Source organism: Rhinoraja longicauda, chromosome 10, assembly GCF_053455715.1.
Source record: "Rhinoraja longicauda isolate Sanriku21f chromosome 10, sRhiLon1.1, whole genome shotgun sequence".
NCBI classification, from domain to species: domain Eukaryota; kingdom Metazoa; phylum Chordata; class Chondrichthyes; order Rajiformes; family Arhynchobatidae; genus Rhinoraja; species Rhinoraja longicauda.
Window position 1 is genome coordinate 28,073,017 of NC_135962.1, and position 26,517 is coordinate 28,099,533.

Below are 26,517 nucleotides of genomic sequence, written 5' to 3' on the forward strand. Positions count from 1 at the left end.
CTACAAATGTGCTAATGAACCTCTTACCATCAACAAAAAGGTATAGATTCAATTCCTTGATATCTCATCTCCATTGTGAGAACTATTTCATTTCCAAAGAATAGTGGGGCAGGGGGTTAGTTGGGGTGGGGGTATAGAATTACACCTTAACTTAACCTGTTGTCAAATAATTGTATTTTAAAGACACGTTCCAGACAGCCTAGAAAATTGGGGCAATTAAACAAATAATTGGGGCAATTAGCATTAATTTGGATATGTAAGAAAATAACTGCAGATGCTGGTATAAATCGAAGGTATTTATTTCACAAAAAGCTGGAGTAACTCAGCAGGTCAGGCAGCATCTCAGGAGAGAAGGAATGGGTCTGAAGAAGGGTCTCGACCCGAAACGTCACCCATTCCTTCTCTCCTGAGATGCTGCCTGACCTGCTGAGTTACTCCAGCATTTTGTGAAATTAATTTGGATATGATTATTCACTGAATCAGATTCTGGGCTGCAGTCTCCTTTAAATATCTGAGTATCTGAACACAATTTATTTTAATACAACTGGTTCTCTCGGGTGAAACCACTTACATGAGTAATATTTGATATTTGAAGAAACTGAGAAACGGACCTGGTCCCCCAACCAACATTTAACCCCATCAAATATATTTTTAAAAACTAATAATTCATCTTATAGCTTTAGCTGTGACATTGGACATTCCTCTATGCATAGTTACTGCTGCATTTCCTGACCTTCCAATAGCATTCACGCTTTGAAAATATCATCTTAGCTACAAAATAAGATATATGTTTCAAAGTTGTAAATGCAAGTTTGATTTCCTCTCTTATATATAAACGCAAGTTTGCTTTGCTTTCATAATGCTTACCTCATTGGACTTTCGTCCCAGAAGCAAATATGTTGCTGTTATTTCATCATATTTCATTTTCGCAAGAGACTCCTGGATTTCCTCATGACTGTAACCCATTCCAACCATTATCTCTGTGAAAATGAGATCAGATAGTTTTCAAGTCAATTGCCCCAAAGTTAATGTGTTCATATAACATACATATCCTGAGGTCCTGGTACCTACCTAGGTGACAATGATATGTTGGTTTTACACATTCTAGTTTCAACATTAGAATAAGGTTTGAGGCAAATTCACTCTGAAAGTATTAAAAGAATTCTCCTGTAGCAGGATGCAGTAGTAAAACAAATCAATTGCAAGCAAAAGAAAAGCATTACATGAGATAGAAAACTGAACTGTACAGTTATGTCTGGGGTTGAATTTATGGACTATCATATGAAAAGATAAAATTGTGGAAGCGTCACTCTGTACAAAACCCAAGCAAATAAAAAATATTATTATCGTGTGTACCGAGGCACAGTGAAGACCCTTTTGTTACATGCAATCTAGTCAAAGACTATACATGATTACAATCAAGCTGTCCTAGGTGTACGGATAAAGGGTACAATATTTAGTGCAAGATAAAGTTCGATTAAAGATAGTTGAAAGGTCTCCAATGAGATGGGAGGTCAAGACTGCACTCTAGCTGGTGTGAGGACGATTAAGTTGCCTGATAACAGCTGGGAAGAAACTGCAAAATAATGATTAATGTGGCGCTGCAGATAGTGCAGCTGTCTCATCACTCAATGACTCAGTTAGGATTTCACTTCCAGCGTTGTCCACGTGGAATTTGTATGCTCCCCTTTTGACTGCGTGGGTTTTTCCAGAGTACTTGTGTTTCCGCCCATATTGCAAAGATATGCTAGCAGTCAGGTTATGCAGCTACTGTAAATTGCCCTCAATGTAGGTGGGTGGCAGGAGATAAAGTTCTCTGAGATCCAAGAATTTTAGCAAGCTGGATAGATTTTTATGACAATTCAGAGGTTTCATGGTTTCCATTGCTGAGGGTAACTTTTACTAAATTACAGATTTACAGATATGTCTCACGTTATGATAGGTTTCCGTTTCCAATAATTGTTTGTAAACCGATCAGTTTGCAAGTCAGAATTACAGATACAAACAGAGTTCGATACAACAGAAGATACTTGCAGCCTCACAGCAGTTGGCATACATATACCACTGGTCTCCAAACATTGTTTGGAAATACATGCTGTACGCAAGTCAGGCATGCATAAGCTGGAGAGGACATGCATTTCCTTACTTGAATTTCAGTATCAATGGTCCTGAACAATGGTCCTGAACTTATAAGGATCTTATTGAAACATATAAGATAATTAGGGGATTGGACACATTAGAGGCAGTAAACATGTTCCCAATGTTGGGGGAGTCCAGAACAAGGGGCCACAGTTTAAGAATAAGGGGTAGGCCATTTAGAATGGAGATGAGGAAGAACTTTTTCAGTCAGAGAGTGGTGAAGGTGTGGAATTCTCTGCCTCAGAAGGCAGTGGAGGCCAGTTCGTTGGATGCTTTCAAGAGAGAGCTGGATAGAGCTCTTAAGGATAGCGGAGTGAGGGGGTATGGGGAGAAGGCAGGAACGGGGGACTGATTGAGAGGGATCAGCCATGATCGCATTGAATGGCGGTGCTGGCTCGAAGAGCTGAATGGCCTACTCCTGCACCTATTGTCTATTGTCTATTGCACTCTGGCTGCTAGTACAGAAATTTAACCATTGCATTGCTGCACCTCACTATTCATTCATTCTTGAAATTAGAAACCTTCTATTTCTTAATACTTGTTTTGTTAGTGTAAAAGTACAGAAAACTTAACTGAGAACTCTTGAACATTAGAAGGATGATTAATGTAATTGATATCCTATTATCTTTAAACATTGCCATGGTTTATACTGCAGCAAGACTGAGTTTACAATATAATACCTGGATTACAAAAGTATTGGATGAATGTATTTATGTAGCCATGAGGCTGATTTAGAAGAACTGGAAAATATAAAGTTGCATCTGTGGGAAGAGAAACAGAGTTAACGATTCAGGTCGAAGCCCGGTTAACAGAACTGGGAAGGAGAGTTTGATAAACTGCAGAGAGGATGCAGGGAATTACTCTGATAGGGCAAAATGAAGGTGAGCAAGGGGATAAGTTGTAAACAAGGTTACTTGGTCAAAGGCTGAATGAGAGCAGTTAAAGAGTGAGAATATATATATATATATATATATAATGTAAGAGTTGCAAAATGCAGAGCAGAAAGACATGCCTGGAAGGTCAGGCTGGACATATTTTCCACCGAGAGCAAGAAAAACAAATATTTGAATTATAAAATGTGAGGAATGATTAATAAAATATCACAGCACTGATACGGTTAAAAAAAAGTTTTACAAAGTGACGATTGAAATAAATAAAGTACTTGGCCATATTGAAATCCAAAATACTAAACAACACTTAATTCTATTTAGTTTGAAAAAGTGCCACCATATATTTTGCTACATTTTATTTTAAAGGACATAATTTAAGATTTTGTACTGCCAATCATCTTGTTTTGCCTCAAACATTATTTATTAGTTGAGGCAACTATTTAGTCAAGTACTAACAATAATGTTAACTGTAACAAAACAATATTCCACATCTGCAGGAAACATGAAATAAAATCAAAATAGTTCAGATGTCTTTGCAAGTCAGGCGAGTCTGTGGAGAAAAATATGGTGTTGATGTTTCAGGTCAATAACCTTGCATCTAAACTTGGTTGGAGGTATGAATGATTTAATAATATATTAGAAATTACAGATCCAGGGAGACATTTAGATAGGAAGGGTTCAAAGGGCTATGAGGTTGTCCAGTATGACAACTTAGTTGGCATGACAAGGGTGACAACTTGGTTGGCATTGACAAGGTGTGTTGAAGACTTGTTTCCATGCTGTACGACTCTCTATGTGAGGAGAGGAAAGAACCAGAGGGAAGGTCTGTGATAGGGGCGAGGCAGAAATCTCTATTAAATAGAAGGATAATAGACTACGACCAAAAAGCATTACAATTGTAAAGTTAATAAACTGAACATTGTATTAACAGAAAAAGTATTTGTGCTGACAATGAGAAAATAAGGTATGGCAGAATGGTTCACTTTAATCTGATTAATTGAAATAAGGTGTTAGTGCTCATAAGGATCTCAGTGTACTCAAAAACAAACTAATAACAATTAACATGTATGTTTTGCAATCCATGATTAAAGCAAATGGCATCCTGCTTTATTGCAAAAGGATTTAATTGTTGAGTAGAGACATGTTGCTTAAGTTAAATATGCCCCCAGTGAGGTTACATTTGGAATAGTATGTACATGTCTGCTCTCCATACCCATGGAACCATATAATTGTGATGGAAAAAAATGCAGCAAAGCTTAACCAGAATCATTGCTGCGATAATGGGTTTGACATATGATGAGCTACAAGTAGACTGGCCCTATGCTCTGAGAGTTTAGAAAAATTAGAGTTAATCGTACTAAACTGTACAAAATTCAAACAGGATTTGACAGATGTGGGGATGATGTTCCGTTTGTTGGTGTGTCCAGAACTAAAGGTCATCAGCCATTCAGTTTAGAGACAAGTAGATACATGTTCACCCAAATGACAGTGAATCTTTGAAATTGTCTCCCCAAGAGTTCCAGTCACAAAGCATATCCAAAGCAGAGAACTGATTTTAGATATTAAGTGAATCAGGAGGTATGGTATTAGCGCAGGAAAGTGATGCAGAAGTGGAAGAGCAATAAAGATCTTATTGATTAATGAAGCAGATATGTGGGGATCCTGATCCAATCGCTTACATACTGAAATGATAATGATAGTTTTAAAGTACTTAATCAAAAGAATAATTGATCTTTAATTTCATTCGAACAGTGTAGAGAGCTAAGACCACTGATCACAATATAGTTTTATAGTTTCTTCTACGCTGGAGAGTCAAAACAATTTTGCAATTGCTTTGTTGAATGTTTTCAATCTCAGCATGGGCCCTTTTAATAACATTGGTTTTACTATGCATGTTAACTGCCAAAAGAATTTAATCAAATTTGAAACCACAACATAGAATATTTGTTCAGCATTATAATGAATCAATAAGAAAGAGCACAACGACAGATTTACACTTACCTATTCTCTTTGAATCTGTGATATCCAACTCCGGTTCCACGTAAGGTCGAAGCTCATCATCATCATCTTGTCCAGCATTAATCCATCGGTCTTTCATGATTTGCTGGTGCGAAAAGAATACAAATGTAACAAGATGTATTATAAAACAGAAAATGCTAAAACGAACTCAGGCTAAGCACCATTGAAGGAGACGGTTTGACGTTTCAGGTACAGGAGGGGGGAGGGCTGGTAAAGCGAGAGGGGGTGGGGCAATGTCTGGCAAGTGGCCAGTGATTATAGGTGAGGTAGATGGATGGAGTAAGTGACAAAGGGTAGAGGTGCAAAAGAGACAAAAAAGTATCAGATAAAAGGAGTAAAATGTAATGCCAGAGGGAGGGATGTTGGTTGAGAATGAAAGGGGATGAGAAGTGGAGAGGAGAGGAGTGGGGGTGGGTACAATAAAAGGGAAATGTTGACTTCCCCCCCGTTGTCATCAGTAAAACATGGTTTCCTCCCAGATGTTGCAAATGGGTCCCTCACCCATGTCTCCTTTGTGTCCTGTATTTCTGCTCTTGCACTACCTCCCCACAGGCAGAACAAGGATAACGTTTCACTGGCCCTCGTGATGAATTAAGAAAGGAAAATCCTGATATATTGAAAGGGCTTTCTCTTTTAACTTGAATCCAAATGACGTGTGTCAGTTCACCAGATCATAATGAGGATGATATTGTGGCTCAAAATCAGTGCTAAAGTGGCAATTAACTAATCGAACACATATAAAAGTTCAGCCACCAGACCTCCCTGTTTCACATAGCTCATTTACCTATCAATGGATATATTTTTGAATCAGTGAAGGCCTATTCAAGAGGTCCACCAGTCTGTGAATATTGCTCGATAAAATTCTTTAAAATGCATTAAAAAGCTATTTTTCAATTATCATATGATCTATTGACTTCTGAATCTTTAACAGTTCGTCTCCATTCTTGAAGCTTTGAATCACATCCCGAAATCCGTGTGTGCGCTTTAACTGGCAAAATAGCACAGTGGTAGATACTGCCTTGCAGCGCCGGAGATCCGGGTTCAATCCTTACTACGGGTGGTGTCTGTGCAGAGTTTGTGACCGCATGGGTTTTCATCGGGTGCTCTGGTTTCTGCCCACATTCCAAAGACTGACAGGTTTCTAGGTTTCTGTAAATTGTCCCTTGTATGTAGAATACAACTAATGTGTGGGTGATCGTAGGTCGGCGCAGACTCAGTGAAACGAAGGGCCTGTTTCCATGCTGTACAACTTCAGTTGTTATGCAAGTGATTATTAAGTGGGAAGCAAGAAAAATCCTGGTTATTTTGAATTGTGGTTAGTTTGGATTTAACGCCAATTAAAGTCCTATTTTCTTTGTGTTCTGCACTCATAGCCTCATCCCTTTCATCTTGCCCTCTACCATTATAATTCTGTTTGAGTCAGCAGAACTCCTGTTAGTCCACGTGAATGAAGGCAGCATGTTTTTTTTCCCCAAAAACAAATTATCTACCTAGCAGCAATCCCTCCCAGGCGACAATATTGAATTAATCACCAGAATTCCAGAAGAAGTAAAGGAACATATTCTGGGTTTCTTACCTCTAATGTGCCTCTTTTAGAAGGATTGAGCACTAGAAAACGTTTCAGGAGGTTTTCACAGTCTGTGGACATGTAAAATGGGATTCGATATTTTCCTCTGAGCACCCTTTCCCTTAGTTCCTTTAACAAAATAAAAAAACATCTCAGTGAATGAAGGTTAATTATATTTTTTTTTAAAAGCCCTTATCAAAGCTTCCATGTAATGATCACTGCTGAAGTTTGTAATTTTTCCACACTATGAAGCAATGAGTTTAACACTGCAAAGTATAGGGACCAAATTCTACAACTGTCTGGGCTTTGACTCTATCTTCTACTTTAAAGCTGGCAATTTGGGTACTCCGAGCTACATTCCAGACCCCTGAGAGAAGACCGAGTTTCTTTACTTCTGCACGGCTGATCATCTGCATATCACTGAACTTGGTCTAGGAGACCATATATCTGAAACAAATAATGCTGAAGAAAGTCATTAACCTGAACAGTGACTGCTTCTCTCTGTACAGACCTCCGCCTGTTCAGTTGAATATCCTTGGCAGTTGCTTGGTTTTTAATTCAGATTATAGTACTACAGCTGAATCACTTAAAGCACAGGCACACTTAAATACACAAAGCATGTGCTTTGACATCAATTGAGTTTGATGGTAAAACCTGGTCCTATAACCCAGTTAGAATAAATAAATAGCAAATTTAATCTTTATTTCACAAAAAAACAAACATATCTTCACAGGACAGGGTCATCACTAGGAAGACCAGCAGTTAATGCCCATCCCTCAATATTCATGAACCAAGGAACACACTGGCCATTTCATTTGATGTCAAAAATGAATGAATTTGGTCTTTTTTTCAGTCATTGTAGTAGATGTAGTATTAGAATAAGAGGCCAGATAATGAAATAGAAACTTCTGAAGAACAGCCAGGTGATCAGAGGTTATGTTTAATGAAAATCTGTCAAACTCAAAAGTTGTCAAAACGAAGAAATTACTTATATCATAAAAATACAGCTTTTAAACATTAAATGTGCAAGTTACCTTCAGGTTCTGTCCATCAAATGGCAATGAACCACTGACTAATGTATAAAGTATAACACCTAAACTCCAAACATCTACTTCAGGCCCATCGTATTTCTTCCCTTGGAAGAGTTCTGGAGCAGCATATGGAGGACTTCCACAGAAAGTGTCCAGTTTATTGCCAATTGTAAATTCATTGCTGAAGCCAAAATCTGCTATTTTAATATTCATATCAGCATCTAATAGTAGATTTTCAGCCTAGTTTAAAACAATAAGGCAAATCATCAAATAACCAAAAGCATATGTAAATATTCTTTTCTATGTCAATATCATCTAATTTATTCAGTTGTTCAATCCAACGTAAACAAGCAGAAGCTTCATTTCATCACACCAAAATCTAAACATCATATTAAAGCAACAAAATACATCTTTCATCACCCACATTAGAGGGAAGTCTATGCTGCAGCAAGGAGAATATTTTCCAATATAATTTCAAAGGTAGAACTGATGTACACATTAAAATTTTCCAGGGAATGTCATAAGCATTTTGGTTCAACTGAGTATGGGTTTAAATATACTCGTTGAATGAGTTACCCACAGACCTCTCCTTATGAAAGTTGTCAATGATAGCAAGAAATGTGGGTTTTTGGAAAGATTCAATCTTTTCAATACAGTGTACCCTGATGTTACAGTAATCAGGTAATGGAACCTCGCTTTGACGGAATTCACAAATCACAACCTAAAAGTTTGAGATATGGAATAAAATTTATTACATTTCATTATTTGGAAATAAATAAACACAATATGTATATAGAACTGAACTAGTTTATCAAGGACAATGATAACAGGCTGCTGGTTCATAGCAGGAGGAAACTTTAGGGATTTCCTTTGGAAAATGACACGGCTATTTTTTTCTATTGCTCAATGGTATTTAATCAAACAATGTCATATCTAATTACAACAATTCTTTCAATTCTGCTGATAATACAATCAGAACTCCCTTGCCTGCATGTAACATACCCGAGGGGCATTACTGTTGAGAGGAAAAGGTTCCCAGGCAAACACAGAAGCTGGAGATGCTAGTTCTGTTTTCCCTGGAGTGGTGGAGCCTAAGAGTGGACATGATTGAGGTATGTAAAATTATGAGGGTTATCGTTAGGGTAGACTGGAGGAATATTTCCACTTATCACAGGTGAATAAAATTAGAGACAAGAATTTTGGGTAAGGGGTAAGAGATTTATAGGGGATCCGAGGGGAAGTTTTTTGACCTGGAGAAAGATGACTACCTGAAATGTGCTGCTGGAGACAGTGGTGGAAGCATAGTTGATAGCAGTATTTAAGAGCCACAAATTCATTATTAATCTTAAGTACAAGTGGAAGAGAAAAAAGTAAACTGAATGTTTTATTCATTAAAATACAGAACCTAAGAACAGTACTTTGCCCAGTATTTGACAACAAGCAGATCACTTGTGTGCAAATGCACTGGTTCTACCTACCTTAAGATCTCTGTGCACAATTTGCTTTTGATGACAGTACTGCACTGCTGATACTATCTGTTACAAAAGAGAACAAGAAACATTAGCAATCTATTTCCAACAGCATTTAAAAAATCTGATTCAATTACTGTTGGTGTCTATTATTCTTTACATATCTAATCAAACTGATATATTGGTACGGCATACCCAGAAGTCCCGAGGAGCAATATATATTCACTTTAAGAATATCTTAAGCTATTTTCCTTTTCAAATCTTTTTATTAAATTTCAAAAAATAATAAACATAACAGTGATATTGATACATAGGGATCAGGGTTACATTAACAACAAATGTAGCCTTAATATAAATCCAGTTTCAAAATACATATAGGGTATAGACCTCCCAGTCTCTATGTAATTATAGATAAAAGGTTAAAAGAGAACTTATATACATTTTTTTTTTAAAGATTTTTTTTTAAAAACAAACAAAAAATTTTTACCCCCCCTAAACTAAAATAAGCAAACAAACAAAAAAAACCCAAAACAAAACAGAATCTGGGCTGCAACAAAAAAAAATGTCAACAGTTTAGACCCCTGTTTGTCGTTAAATCTGTTCCACCAAATAAAGGTAAAACATTATTATAACGGCTGGAGAGGGAACAACTTATATTGTGTGAAAATATTGAATAAAGCTTCCCCAAGTCATATCAAATTTAATCGAGGGTTCAACAATATCACTCCTAATTTTTTCTAAATTTAAACATGATATCGTTTCAGAATACCAATGGAGTGTGGTGGGAGGATTAGAGTCTTTCCATTTAAATAAAATAGATCTTCTGGCAATTAATGTAGTAAAAGCAATCAACCAACGGGCTGAAAGGGACAGATGAATAGAATCTATCATTGGTAGCCCAAAAATTGCAGTGATAGGATGAGGTTGTAAATCAATACCTAAAACTACAGAAATAGTATCAAAAATGTCTTTCCAATATTTTTCCAAAAGTGGGCAAGACCAAAACATATGAGTCAGCGATGCCACCTCAGACTTACATCTATCACAAGTAGGTTTTATATGACCATAAAAACACGCTAACTTATCTTTTGACATATGTGCTCTGTGAACCACCTTAAATTGTATCACATTGAAGAGGTATTGACTAATTGAAGAATCCTCTCCCATTTCTCTATAGGTAAAGAAATTTGAAGTTCTCTTTCTCAATCAATCTTAATTTTATCAGATATGCCTACTTGCAATTTCAAAATCAACTCATAGATAGCCGATATTAACCCTTTCTGATAAGGATTCAAGTGTAATTTTTTTTCCTGTAATTTCAGTTTGATGTGATAATGGAAAAGAGGGTAAAGTAGCCTTCAAAAATGTCTAATTTGCAAATACCTATAAAAATGTCAATTAGGCAAATTATATTTATTGGACAGTTGTTCAAAAGACATAAAACAACCATCTAAAAACAAATCACAAAAAGATACTAATCCCTTCCTCTTCTATAGCAGAAAGGCTTGATCAATACTGGAGGGTTGAAAGAAAAAATTAGATATGATAGGACTCGATAAGGTAAAATCATTAAATCCAAAAAACGTCTGAAATTGAAACCATATTCGCAATGTGTGTCTTATTATTGGGTTAATCGTATATTTATTCAATCTCGTAATTGTAAAAGGTAACGAGGCCCCTAGGATAGAAGCCAATGATAACCCCTGCATAGATTCACGTTCAAGATTTATCCATCCTGGACATTGGGTATCCTCGAAATCTTTTGCCCAAAATTTTAAATAACGAGCATTAACTGCCCAATAATAAAATCTAAGGTTCGGCAATGCCAAACCACCATCTTTTTTAAATTTCTGTAAGTATTTTTTTACTTAGTCTGGGATTTTTATTCTGCCATATATATGCTATTTTAACATATATTTATTTTAGATAAAGAACTGAAGCCATTAGTAGACAGAAACAGCAAAGTTAATACAGAGGCAGATTTTCCAGATATAAAACATGTAAAACTTCAGAGGGGTTTACTGCTGGCCAACATCTAGAAAGAACAACATTTTACATTTAAATGCATTTTTATATCTTCTGTGGGATAAAGAAAACGTCAGGGAAAGACTATAGAAAACAGGGTGTACAGAATAATCAAAATATAGTTCTGCATCTACTAAATTTGGCAGAATTAAAGTTTTAAGTAGATATTTAGAGAAACAAAGGAAAATGCACAAACTACTTAAAATGTTAACCAGGCAAATAACTTTATTCAAAGGTTCAAAGGTCAGTTTATTGCCACATGTACCAATCAAGGTTCAGTGAAACTCGAATGACCATAATCATACTAAAATAAAGCAAAAAGATACACAACTACATAAAAGTTAACATAAACATTCACCACAGCAGATTTTCCATATTCCTCACTGTGATGGAAGGCAATAAAGTCCAAACTTCTTCCTCTTTATTCTCCCGTGGTCAGGGCAATCGAACCAAACGCGGTCGGGGCAATCGAAGCTCCTGCAGCCGGCGGTCGAAGCTCCCGTGTCGGGGCGGTCGAAGCTCCCGCGGCTTCGAGCTCCTGAAGCCAGTCTCTAACCAGGGACCTATGTTAAAGTCCGCACACTCCCGCGGTTGGAGCTCTGAGGTCGATTCCCAACGGGGTTCGCAAGGTCCACGATGGTAAGTCCTGCAGGCTCCCGCAGTTGGAGCTCCCGAAGTCCATCTCCAGCAGAGGCCGCCAGCTCCTCGATGTTAGGCCGCAGTGTGAACAGTAATACGATACGGAAAAGTCATCGCATCTCCGTCGAGGTAAGAGATTTTTTTTAAATTCCCCAACCTCCCCCCCACATAAAACAGACTAAAGAACACTTTAAGACTAAAGAACACTTTAAGACTAAAGAACACTTTCAGAATACATTTAACATATACTGAAAAAACAAAGAAGGAAGGAACAGACAGACTGTTGGCAGGGCAGCTATTGCTGGCACTACCCGATGTTTCTATGTTACATGTGACTCGGCACAGTGAGATTCATTGCTTGCATACACAATGTATACAAATAGCAGCCACCTACGGCGCTGAAAAAAGTTACAAAGCACGCCAGCTCCCCCTTTTCTCCCTCCCCCCCCTCAACAGTTCCCCCACACTGGGCCCCCATTGATGTCGATGTATTACGTAGAAGTGTACTGCATTACGGTGTGCTAATCGTAAATCCCAACAGTTCCAACATAAATTTAGTAATCGGGGCAACGTAAGAGACCAAACACAGACTCTACGTTGCATATGTTGAGTACTTCAAAGTTGAAAAACAGTGATTTATTTCAGCATATTTATTTCATCAGTGAAATACTGGCTTTTTCATTCAAGAGAAAAAATTCTCAACCAGCTGCACAATTTATTGAGTGCTCCTGCATTCATAAAGACCATGAATGCAAAACTATTTATTATTTTTAATTAAACAGGATATGCAGAATAATTAAACCTCAGTTTTATCTAGGCCAACAGTGGCAGAAACAAAACTTGAAGTAAATATTTAGAGAAATAAGGTAAAATCCACTGAGCATGACTAAATGCAGACGGAATACAAGAACATAGATGATCCAAGCCATGAACAACAGAAGAGGCAGTGAAAAATTGAAAGTGAAAATGCTTGGGAAAATAAGTGGGTTAAGCTGCATTTAAGTCGAGGACGTGTTGAAATTCCAAAGTTTCAATACTTGCATACAGGAGTAGGCCATTCGGCCCTTCGAACCAGCACCGCCATTCACCGTGATCATGGCTGATCATCCACAATCAGTACCCTGTTCCTGCCTTCTCCCCCTTTCCCTTGACTCCGCTATCATTAAGAGTTCTATCGAACTCTCTTGAAAGCATCCAGAGAATTGGCCTCCACTGCCTTCTGAGGCAGAGAATTCCACAGCTTCACAACTCTGAGTGAAAATGTTTTTCCTCATTTCCGTTCTAAATGGCGTACCCCTTTTTCTTAAACTGTGGCCCCTGGTTCGGGACTCCAACATTGGAAACACATTTCCTGCCTCTTGCGTGTCCAATCCCTTAATAATCTTATAGTGTTTCAATAAGATCCCCTCTCATCCTTCTAAATTCCAGAGTATACAAGCCCAGTCGCTCCAGTCTTTCAACATACGACATTCTCGCCATTCCGGAAATTAACCTAGTAAACCTACGCTGCACTCGCCCAATAGCAAGAATGTCCTTCCTCAAGTTTGGGGACCAAAACTGCACACAATACTTCAGGTGTGGTCTCACTAGCGCCCTGTACAACTGCAGAAGGACCTCTTTGCTCCGATACTCAACTCCTCTTGTTATGAAGGCCAACATTCCATTGGCTTTCTTCACTGCCTGCTGTACCTGCATGCTTCTTTTCAGTGATTGATGAACAAGGACATCCAGATCTCGTTGTACTTCCCCTTTTCCTAACATGACACCATTCAGATAATAATCTGCCTTCCTGTTCTTACCACCAAAGTGGATAACCTCACATTTATCCGCATAAAACTGCATCTGCCCACTCACACATCTTGTCCAAGTCACCCTGCAACCTCATAGCATCTTCCTCACAGTTCACACTGCCACCCAGCTTTGTCATCTGCAAATTTGCTAATGTTACTTTTAATCCCTTCATCTAAGTCATTAATGTATATTGTAAATAGCTGCAGCCCCAGCACCGAGCCTTGCGGTACCCCACTAGTCACCGTCTGCCATTCTGAAAGGGATCCATTTATCCCTACTCTTTGCTTCCTGTCTGCCAACCAATTTTCTATCCATGTCAGTACCCTACCCCCAATACCATGTGCTCTAATCTTGCCCACTAATCTCCTATGTGGAACCTTGTCGAAGGCTTTCTGAAAGTCCAGGTACACTACATCCACTGGCTCTCCCCTGTCCATTTTTATAGTTACATCCTCAAAAAATTCCAAAAGATTAGTCAAGCATGATTTCCCCTTCGTAAATCCATGCTGACTCGGAACGATCCTGTTACTGCTATCCAAATGTTCTGCAATTTCTTTTATAATTGACTCCAGCATCTTCCCCACCACCGATGTCAGACTAACTGGTCTATAATTTCCTGTGTTCTCTCTCCCTCCTTTCTTAAGAAGAGGGATAACATTAGCTACCCTCCAATCCACAGGAACTGATCCTTAATCTATAGAACATTGGAAAATGATCACCAATGCGTCCACGATTTCTAGAGCCACCTCCTTGAGTACTCTGGGATGCAGACCATCAGGCCCTGGGGATTTATCAGCCTTCAGTCCATCAGTCTACCTAACACCATTTCCTGCCTAATGTGAATTTCCTTCAGTTCTTCCGTCACCCTAGGATCTCTGGCCACTAGAACATCTAGGAAATTGTTTGTGTCTTCCTTAGTGAAGACAGATCCAAAGTACTGGTTCAACTCGTCTGCCATTTCCTTGCTCCCCATAATAAATTCATCTGCTTCTGTCTCCAAGGGACCACATTTGCCGTAACTATTTTTTTCCTCTTCACGGACCTAAAGAAACTTTTTCTATCCTCCTTTATATTCTTGGCTAGCTTACCTTCGTACCTCATCCCCGTATTGCCTTTTTAGTTATCTTCTGTTGCTCTGGCCATCCCCATCCCCTGGCTTCCCGCTCATCTTTGCTATGTTATACTTCTCTTTTATTTTTATACTGTCTTTGACTTCCGTTGTCAGCCACAGTCGCCTCTTACTCCCCTTTGAATCTTTCCTCCTCTTTAGGATGAACTGATCCTGCACCTTCTGTGTTATTCCCAGAAATACCTGCCATTGCTGTTCCACCATCTTCCCTGCTAGGGTCCCTTTCCAGTCAACTCTGGCCAGCTCCTCCCTCATGCCTCCATAGTCCCCTTTGCTCAACTGTAATACTGACACTTCCAATTTTCCCTTCTCCTTCTCAAATTGTAGATCATTGTTGGCCCATATCTGGAACATCAAATTATCTGACCTCTTCTGGCTGCCTGATTTAATATTTCTAGGATTTTCTGTTTGTTTCTCAAAACAACAAAATTGTTGCTCACTAAGCTGCTCTTCAGTTTCAAAATGGTTGCATTCTCAGAAGTTATATGATAAAGGCACAAGAGACTGCAGATGCTGTAACATGCAGTAAAACAAATGGCCCGAGGAACTCAGCAGGCCAGACAGCTTCTGTGCAGGGAAATTATTCCAGCATCTGCAGTCTCCTGTGCCTCCATTTTACTACTCCATTGCAAAGTCTCTTCATTGTATGTCCTTCTTCAATGTTATCCTCCTCTCTTCCCAGTTTACATGAAGAATCTCCTCCACAGATGCTGCCTGACTCAGTTTCTCTTTCTCATCATGTAATAAAATCCATAAATATCACATTGTAATCTATTACTAGATTTGAAATTGCAATTCTTTTTTATCCTCATAATTAATGTTCAAATATCTTTTAATACACATCATCAATCCAAAAATCTCACAAATATAAGCAGGGATTAATTGTTGAGTTTCCTTATCATCAACAGTTCATTCCATGCTTTAGATTGTTATCATTGAGAATACCTTTTGTAAGATAAGGAATTACCTTTCATGCCACAATTCTTAAGAATGAAATAAATAGAAATTGACTTTGATGCATATTTTTGCATGCATTTACTCTCAGACTAGAGGATAGTTTATTTCTAGAACAACCCAGTTCTTCAGTCTTGAGTATGCAGAGCTAAGCTAATACCCTAGATATTTAAGTCAAGATTTAAAAAAGCTGAAGACTAGTAGGTCATATTCACAGCAAATTGAGAAGACGAGATTGGTCTCAATCACACCTCTCACGTTTATTAGCCCAATACTCTTTAATTCTCTTTTAAGACTCTTGATAATTTTGTACAGCAGCAACTAAAAATATAGGTGTATACCTGTCTAAATTTAGCTCTAGCCTCCTTTTCCTTCATTCTTCCATGAGCTACCAAGTAGTCAAATACCTCTCCTGTAAAAGAAAATGATTAAAAATCCAATAAAAGTCCTTACAATTTCTATATTAACGATGATTAAAATATGTAATAAACCACTGCAGCAGTATTAAACATTTCACAGCTATTCTTGTTTGTCAGATATAGATTTGTTGTATGTTTTAACCCTTGTGATTGTACATCGGGGAATTTTGCACAGACAACGCTCTTATTTTAATTTTGCCACAATATTGAAGCTAAAATTATCTGTTACATTAATCTTAATCAGACATGATTTTATTAATGGGATATATTTTCACAATAGAATCTCAAAAAAAAGGGGCATCAGAGTCATAAGAATCTCAAGTTCCAGTTCAAGTCAAACTGTATTCTAGAAAAAAAGACAAAGTGCTGGAGTAATTCAGCAGGTCAGGCAGCATCTCTGCAGAACATGGATAGGTGATGTTTTGGGCCAAAACCCATCTTTTCATGGGTGCAAGGAGGGACAAAACAAAGCCTGGCAAGAATTTTTTTGGGGGGGGGGGGGGGGGGGTTGGTAGGTAGATGGTTGGACACAGACCAGAGATGAAAAGTCAGAAGGTATGAGACAAAAGGATTGAAGAGATGCAAATTATGAAGCTGGAGAAAAGAATGCAGTTGGAGGGAGGGGGAAGAAATAGATACAGGTCCAGGTGGGGCACAAGGGAGTGGAGGGGGAATAAGAAAAAAAGAGGAGGGGGTTTTGGTAATGACCTAAAATTGGAGAATTCAGTGTTCATACCATTGGGTTGTGGGCTACTCAAGCGGAATACAAGGTGCTGTTCCTCCAGTTGGCGTGTGGCCTAATTCTGGTTCCTATGGTATCCTAACATTCGTATTTTGCTATGGCTTGAATATCACTGTTAAAATCCTGGAATGCCAAATCTTAAATTATCTTAATTGGGGACACTTTCTTTTGGAATCATACAGCATAAAAACAGGGCCTTTGGGCCAATTTGCTCATGCTGACCAAGATGCCCCATCTAAGCTGATACCATTTGACTGTATTTGGTCTATATACCTCTAAACGTTTCCTATCTACGTACCTGTCCAAATCTGTTTAAAATGTTGTTATTGTACCTGCCTGAACTACCTCCTCTGGAAGCTTATTCCATAAACCCACCACACTCTGAACGACAAGGTTGGCTGTCAGGTTTCTATCCAATCTTTCCCCTCTCACCTTAAATCTATGCCCTCTGGTTCTGGATTCCCCAACCCTGGGTAAAAGAATGCATTCAAAATGCACATTGAGTATCTTTCCCTCATTTCCTCTTCCAGCATGTAAAAAGTCCATTCCAAGTAGCAAATTGAAATTAAGTTAACAATGATTGTATGATAGGAAAATAATTAAATTGCCTTTTAGATATTTAGAGAAAACATTTAAGTTATGTGCATCCTCATATAAGACAATTACATTATTCAATTCAGTACTTGGAGAGTGTTACACAAAATTGCTAACAGAATATTCAGCAATATATGAACCCCATTTTAAATTTCAAAATAATAATCTATTGTACAGAAAACGATATACTTCCGTGCTTAATCTAGATAATACATTTCCAGAGAAAGATTGGATATTTTTCCAGTAGAATTTAAACTTACCTCCACTCGCATATTCCATCACTAAATAGAGAGTCTTTTCAGTTTCAATAACTTCAAATAATTTCACTGAAAGCAAAAATTAAACAGAGATAAGCATAAACCTCAAATTAACACATCTGAACAATATTTAAAATAAAACTGAGTTAATGTCAAATATCAAATGAACAAGCAATAATTATAATTTGTTCTAAAAGGAGAATTATACATCCAGAATTATAAATCTAAAAGGAGAATTATAAATTCAGTTATTAATCATTAATTCTGTTATTAACTAAGACAAATGATTTCCTCTCTTTACATGTTGAATTAGTTGGAAGTTCCAATATAGCCATGTTAATTCTATCCTCAATGGAGATTCTTTACAAATGTGAAGTGAAGGAACCAAGCTTAGATCTCCCATGGAGCCAAATTTGTGTACACAGATCAAACCTGGGAACTTTTTTTGTCTTTTTTTAAAATCTGTCCCCTGGCTAAATTAGTTGCATTGTTCTGGAGGTCTTTGTTTCATATTCTTTTTTTAAATTGCTAAATAGACATCAAGCCATTTAGATAATATAGTTATATTTTTACTACTCTTTTGCACTTTCACTGATGCTTCTCAAAAGGCAAATTGTTAAGTTCTTTGAGATGGAGAAAACTTCAATATTTTCAAATGTGATAATCATAATTGTTTGAATATACTCAGTCAGTGACAACTTACAATTTAAAAAAAGGATTGCTGAGGTATACGAAGGATGCTGTTGCTCTCAGAAGTGTTTCAAATTGTATCCAGTTACTTTGCTGTGAATTATTACGATTTTTTCATTTCACAGAAAATCCATGTGGCAGGATAGGTTTACTAAGAATAAGATGGCATTTGGAAGTAACGTCTCATGAAGAAGTTGGCAAAAGGTGCACGGAAAATTAACTTGCCAAAGGAAAAGCATCCCACATCTTTCTGACATTTTCTTAGATTCTTGCAAAAACATGATAAGCACAAAGTTTTGAAACTTAAAAGGAGAAAATGCTCAACAATAGGATTTGAACAGATTCACAAAGCTCTCCAGTAAATACAACTGATTTAGAGATTACATGGAATTGAGTTGAACTAACTTGATATTTGACATTGTTTTTATATTATAATCTAAAATTCAAAAGAATAATCAATAATTCACTCCTATGATTCCACATTTTCTATTCAATCTGCTGAAATTATCTTGCTTTCAATAGACAATAGGTGCAGGAGGAGGCCATTCGGCCCTTCAAGCCAGCACCGCCATTCAATATGATCATGGCTGATCATTCTCAATCAGTACCCCATTCTTACCTTCTCCCCATACCCCCTGACTCCGCTATCCTTACGAGCTCTATCTAGCTCTCTCTTGAATGCATTCAGAGAATTGGCCTTCTGAGGCAGAAAATTCCACTGATTCACAACTCTTCACAATACTTATTCTTCCGAAATCCAAGGAGGCTTCTTGCATAAGGAGGCCAAAATATCCACCTCCCAAGTGACACAATCATCAATATTATCTCAAAGTACAAATACAACCCTATATGCAAATTTTAAAAAATCTGTTTTCTTGAATTCTCCAAATATTATCACATATTTGTTCTCTCTACCGTCAAGGTAGTACAATAAAAAAGGGAGAATACTTAAGTATTATTAAAATATAATTATTTATTTCATTTAAATGCTGATGAACAAATCAAATTATTGTCCAATACAGAATTCGAATGAAATGTGACACATTTGGAAGTTAACCATTCAATATTCAACAATAACGGTCATTTAAATATTGGCCTGAAAACATTAAAACATAATATTTTAATATTTTAAATTACGACAATCAGACAAAAACTGGAACATTTTGTAAATGCCATGAACATCCTTTTCTCCCTAAGATTGCTTATTATTTAAAATACCAAAAATCATTGGAAGTATTCTCATGCCATGTGACACTTGGTTCCAATACTCATTAATCTAAAGAGAAAAATCAATTAAATGTAAATGTCTGTAAACTTAATATCCGATTGTATAAATAATGAAGCAAGCGCATGGCTGAAAAGGCTTTGATTCCTCACTTAATTTATTTATGTTGAAGAAAGAATATTTTATGTTAAAGATAAAAGCAAGTTGCACCCACAAAATAATCATTTTTTAAAAAAGGCTGTATACCTAAAAACAAATCAAAGACTGTCGGTGAACAATTACGTAATTTAGGAGGCTAAAGCTTGCAAAGTTCTCAGTGCAGTGACCTGTACATATTGACGTATTAATCAAAGGTTTAAAAGTTCAAATGAAGGATCCGGGACCTGAAACATTAAGTGTTTTATTTTCCACTGATGTTGTCAAACTACTGTGTTTCGGCATTTTTTTAAACTTTAGATTTCAGATTATTCTAATGTTGAAGCAAGCTCATGGATTTTAGATTTCCGGCAAGGTTAAGAAGACTAGTTACAAAAGCTAAGTGTTTTGCAAGTGGGAGACCATCAATGCATCGATATTAATTTAATTACTTTTAATTTCCAAGTTGGGCAAGGAATACAAGAGTTGCATTAATTTGCATTTTCCAGGTTATTGAAATGTAATGGCTACATGAAATACTGATCTGTTAATCAATTTATGTGATTGCATATGAGACAATCATTTATTTTGACCAATGTGGTAATTAAACCAAAATCTACATGCAACATATTAAAAGTTTAGTACCTTCTCTTTTCAAATTCATATAAAAAAATAACAGAAATTCTTGTAATTTCAAAACAAATCCCTCCTTCCATCATGCTATTTTTGTTCCCATTTTCTGCTTTCAAAGCAGACCAGGTAAACACGGAACAATGGCAAAGTGGCAGAAATTGCTGTTTGCACTGATGGTTGAAAAGGAGGTGAATGAACCCCAGATCACAGTTGGGGAAGTGTAAGGCATGTGCAAATCATAAAACACATAGGATGACATTGGTGCAGGTCTTGTTTGGACAGGGCACCTTATTAGTTTTTTCCTTGCACTCTTCATCAAAAAAATATTTTTTGTTTCAACTTACAAGAAGCATGAACTGATAACAACATACTTCAAAGATCTCAATCACAGTGAATCGATAAATAACTACGGTGAAAATATGCATTGAGTCAACCTAGCTCCAGAAACAAAAATAAAATCACCAATATTATATTGTTAAAATCTTGAAAACCGGTTATCTGTAGGAATGAAATGTCACCATTTAACTTGTTTAGTTAACAGACCAGAGGTTATTTGACACCAGCTTAACAACCATGATGTCATTATTTACCAAATTGATTATTCTGTGACACTCAGTGGGAAAATCCAGTAAAGTTTTAAAAATAACAGGGATGTCGAGAACAAGATACCATTTGTTTGAGGCAAACAGCTGAGCAGCGTGTAGCAAACAGCAAAATCTGCACATTCACAGTTCATAGAGTATGTCTTAACTTCAAAATTTGACATGGTGTTGCACAATAATAATCTTATTACCCCAATAATTTTTCTTTTTACAGAAAATCTGGCCCTGATACGGTAGGAAAAAAAAGTTGGTAAAGATTTTATATTTCCAATTATCAGTGGCCAGATAGCTAGTTGTAGCTCAGTGGGAGTGATCTTCAGTGGTATTCAATGCAGGATAAGAGTTGTAAAGGAGTTGCTGGTTAAAGATGCAGGATGGGGAGTGGGGGCGCGGAGGCAGGGGCGAGAAGGCTAGTATTCCAGAAATAACTAAAATAATGATACAAGCTTTAGTGGCTAGATGCCTATCAAAGAATACTAATGCACACAAGGAGGAGATAACATTGGTGCACTAGCGTTAGGACATGACAATGGCAGGTCAGAGTTAAGGCAAGATATCACAAAAATCTTCTCCAAATTTTTTTTGACAAATAACATTGTTCTTTGCTAAATTTATTCAGATATATGCAGCACAAAAACAGGCTCTTCAGATCAATTCATCCATTCCAACTAAGCTGCCCATCTAATCTAATCCCATTATCTCACAGTTGACCCATATCCCTCAATCTTTCCTATCCATATACCTGTCCAAAAGTTCCCCAAATGTTGTTATTGCACCTGCATCTATCACTTCATCCGGTAAGGTCGTTCCACATGTGTGTACCACCTTTTGTGTAAAGAAGTTGCCTCGGGTTTCAATCACCATAAAGCTATGCCCACTAGTACTTGATTCACCAACCCCGTTGATATTATACACATCCATAAGACCACCCCTCAGTTTCCAACTTCTACATTCAGCTCCCGGACTGATGAAGGCCAGAGAGCTAAAAGCCTTATTCACCATCCTATCTACCTGTGATACCAAAGAACAAAGTCCTCTTCCCTATAAACCAGTCCTCATCCTCACAAATTTCTCAAAATTATGTAAAGAAAATCACTTACCTATATTTGGATGGTTCAAACATTTCATTATTCTTACTTCTCTGAAAAGCTGAAAAAAAGAAAGATGTTTTTTTAGAAGATGTGTTTACTCAGGAAGGATGTTGATTTTATAACTGTACTATGATGTAAAGGACCATCCTTCAGCTTTAAGGCTACAGACGAGCCAACTCAACTTGTTAAGTTGGTTCTTCCCAAGTCCAAATCCCTCTTTCCCCAACCCTAATAATAATAATGACAAATGATATTTTGAGTGTGGAACCCCACAGTCTGAAGAAGGGTCTTGACCCGAAACGTTCCCCACTCTTACTATCCGGAGATGCTGCTGGTCCTGCCAAGTTACTCCTGCATTTTGTGTCTACGCACAGCGCCAAGATAAATGTAGCAGTTTGGGATAAAGCTCCCACAAATCATGGCAGCACCATACAAATTTTACAGATACCATGCAATTTTATAAAAGCTTTGAATCACAATGCAATCATAATATACAAATTTTACATATTGTGCATTTCTCAAGTCATGGGTGTATTATTTACTGATCAGTAGCGCTGGATCAACCATTACAAAGTGCTTTGAAAGATCGGTCATGGCCGACAACTTTATCAGTATTCTGGACAATCTGGAGCTCCTGCAATTCGCATGCCTTCCTTGCACTACAATCACCGTGACAATAAGAACACTTATGTAAGAATGCTAACCACTGATTACTGCTCAGTCTTCAATACCATGATAACGAATAAGCTAATCCCTAAACATCTCGACCTTGGCTTTGGGGCTCCCATCTGCAATGGCACCTGGACTTCTTGACCGGCAGACCTCAGTTGGTGAAAATTGGTCATAACATTTCCTCCACCCTGACCCTCAATGCTAGTGCCCCTCAGTTGTGTAGACTCTTACACTACTTTCTGTCTACCCATGACCATTTGGCCAAGTACAACGCCAACTCGATATTTAAGTTAGCCAATGATACCACTATTGGCAACTAGATCAATATCAATGATAAGATAAAATACAGGAAAGATTGAGAATGTTGTACCATGGTGACAGGACAATAACAGATCCCTTAACAGCAAGACAGAAGAGTTGGTTGTTGAACTAAGGATGCAGGGGGTGGGGGGCTCAGTCCTATCCCCATCATGGGACTGCTGTGGAGACGGTCCACAGTTTTAAGTTATCCTTTTCAGGTACCTTCACACTGATGCGGTTATCACGCGAGCATTAGTTTATATACTTTCACAGACGCCCAAGAAGATTAGGCATGTCAAGGAGATTCTCTCGAACTTCCATAGATGCATCATAAAAGTATTCTGAAACACTGCATCCCAACCTGGTGCGGCAACTGCTCTACTCTTTACGGAATGAACATACAGAGTGGTGAACATGATCTAATTCATCACAGGCTCACTCACGGTATTCATTGTTGCATTTATCATTACTGTATGCTTAATGTGGGATTCACGTGGACAAGAAATTTCAAAGCACTCTGGTGTATATGACAATAAACCAACATAACAAAGAAAATGTTGCTAATTTATTGCCACTGGAGGGAGCTCTATACTTTAGATAACTGGTAGAAATACTAACGTCCAATATAATTAGAGAGTCCAGTTCTAATTCATTAGTTCTTTAAACCTCAAGGCTCCTTCAGCTTTTCCTAAATCCGAACATGCATGTACAGGAGTAGGCATCTGAAACCCGCCTCCCCATTTAATAAGATGCTGATCTGATTGTAACTCAAAGTAATTGCAGATGCTGAAATAAAAACAGAAAGAGAAGATCTGATTGTATCCTTAAACGTACATTCCTGTCTACCCATAACATTTCACCACATTACTTATCAAGCATTCGTCCACCTCTATTTTCATTGTTTTTTGAGCAAGATGATTCCAAAAGATCACAACCCTCTGAGCAACATTTACACCGTCTTTCTTAAAACGAGCCACCCTTTATTTTTACAGCAATAAAACCTAGGTCTAGCTTCTCTCGCAGGAGGAAAGGTTCTTCCCATATCTATCCCATCAAGATCTGCCTCGCTGACTCTTCTAAATTCCATTACATAATCCAATCATTCCTTGTATTAGAATGGACCTTCTCTGAATTCTGTCCAACGCATTAACATTCTTCCTGAAATAAGGTGGCCACTACCATACACTGTACTTCACATGTGGCATCACCAGTTTCTGCCGTAAATGAAGTATAATTTTGATCCAGTGGCGCAGCAATATCTTGAGGGTATTGTGCAGTAAGATATCCTAGTCCTAGCTGCTAGGACCCACCTGCATCATAGAGCTCTGAAAACTCTGAACATTTAGCTGTTACCTTATTTTTTCTGTCAGAATGGACAATTTTACAATTTGCCATATTGCGTGACATTTGCCAGATCTTTATCCATTTATTTAACCCATCTATATCCTTTGTAACCTTCTTCGTCCCATTCAATATATTTTCCTGCAAATTTTGTCACCAGTAACGTTAACAATCATTGTTTCAACATCTTCATCCAGTAGAGAGTTGAGACCTTGGATTGATAACCTGTAGCACACAACATATCTTGCTAACGAGAGAAAGATCTATTTGTGCCTGTTTGCCAATCTAGAGACAAAATGGGAACAAACTGACTGTGCCTGCTTGAATTTTGTTTCATTACATTTTCTCCTATGTCAAGATGTTAAAATCAATGGCCTGTAAATTCCTGTTTTCTGTCTCCCTCCTTTCTTTGAATGCCATAATCCTGGAAAATACACCACTAAGTTCAGGAACAGCTACTTTTCTACAACTATCAGGTTCTTGAAACATCCTTCGCGACCTTCATCCAACCTCAACAATGGAAGACTATTAATAGAAAATGTTGGAGCAGGCTTGAGGGCCAAATGGCCAACTGTTCAATTGTAACTCAAAGTAAAACGCCACCTGTCCATTCCCTCCACAGTTGCTGCCTGACCAACTGAGATCCCCCTGCACTGTTTTGCTCAGGATTCCAGATTCTGCATTTCTTCTTTTTATGGCTGACTTGCTGAATACTCCAGCATTCTGATTTATGCCAAATTTCCAACATCTGCACCTTTTTTGTTTCTCAGTTCCAGCACTGTTTTGGCCCCAGACAGATCACCTGCAATTATTAAGCCTTCATCACCCTTTCTCAATCAACGCTACTATTCAGTCTCTTAAAATCACCACTTTATCACAGATATTCTACAACTTAATATTTGATTTCTCACTTTTCCATCAGTTTTGAGATGTCCGTTTCTCTTTCTGCACTGAATATTTGGAGAATTTTCTGTGTTTATTTAAACTCTTCCAGGTAATCAATGACTTACCTCAATTCTGCTTTTGGTACTGGTGACCAAAGATACTAGAGGAACAAGATTGACCACTCCATTGAAATCGCCTATACTGAAGTGTAGTATGCAAAGGAGCCATTTTAGTAGGCAAAACCCGCCGTCCGTTATGCCTCTCGCAGTGTAATCAGTGTTTTGGGGAAACTGTATGTGTGATTATACCATTAAAATGTAGAATATATCTCATCTATCAATTCACAGATTTTTGTTATTTTTCTTTTAAAATGTTTCTGCAAGTTTCTGCCTACTAAACTGGCGCCTTGACATACTACGGTTTTTAGGGTCGAGTGGTCCATCTTGTTCCTCTAGTATCTTTGCTGGTGACACATCATCCAACTCTTAACTATTCGTCCTTTACCTCTGCTATCAACCTAGTACCAGGCCCATTTACATAAGAGATATGTAGAACACTGCAACTGGCCCTTCGATCCACAACGTCTGTGCCAACCCGATTGCAAGTTAAACCAATCTCCTCTGCATCCATATCCCTCAATTCCCTGAATATCTACGTGTCTATCAAAAAGCCTCTTACATGCCACGATTATGGCGCATCTGCTTCAACCATCACACTTGGCAGCACGTTCCAGGAACCCACCACTCTGTAAAACAAAAACTTGCCCTGCACATCTCCATTAAACTTTCTCCCTCTCACCTTAAATCTATAACCTCTAGCCTTTGACATTTCCAGCCAAGTAAAAATGTTCTGATGTCTACCCTATCTAGTGGGTGTAGGATAGTGTTGGAGGGCCGAAAAGGCCTGTTTCCGGCTGCATATATATGATATGATATGATATGATATGCCTCTCAGAATTTTATACACTTCTATGGGGTCTCCCCGCAACCTCTGACTTTCCAGTGAAAACAATCCAAGTTTGTCCAACCACTCCTTGTAGCTAAATACCCCCTAAACCAAGCAACATTCTGGTAAACCTCTTCTGCACCCATTTCCGAAATGGGACCACCAGAATTGCAAACAATACTCCAAATATAGCTAAACCAACTTATAAAGTTGCACAAGACTGCCTGCTCTTGTACTCAATGCCTCAACATGGAATACCTAGGAGTTTAATTAAGAATGTTTAAACCCTGTCAAATATTACAACTTGAATTAGCATATTAAGGGTTAGGTTTT

The 26,517-nt window shown here is 37.7% G+C and overlaps 1 protein-coding gene across 10 annotated transcripts in view; it reads right to left on the minus strand.

The window, feature by feature from the left end:
* The window catches only part of mark3a (MAP/microtubule affinity-regulating kinase 3a), a 96,254-nt gene that overhangs the window by 31,595 nt on the left and 38,142 nt on the right, over positions 1-26,517 (minus strand). For all 10 annotated transcript variants that reach the window (XM_078406514.1, XM_078406519.1, XM_078406517.1 and 7 more), the window contains exons 4-11: positions 22,051-22,099; positions 17,669-17,734; positions 15,995-16,065; positions 9,125-9,181; positions 7,650-7,886; positions 6,625-6,744; positions 5,031-5,133; positions 868-980 (exon numbers count right to left, since the gene is read on the minus strand). In XM_078406514.1, coding sequence (XP_078262640.1) covers positions 868-980; positions 5,031-5,133; positions 6,625-6,744; positions 7,650-7,886; positions 9,125-9,181; positions 15,995-16,065; positions 17,669-17,734; positions 22,051-22,099 — 816 coding nt within the window. The remainder of the gene's footprint in view (positions 1-867; positions 981-5,030; positions 5,134-6,624; positions 6,745-7,649; positions 7,887-9,124; positions 9,182-15,994; positions 16,066-17,668; positions 17,735-22,050; positions 22,100-26,517) is intronic.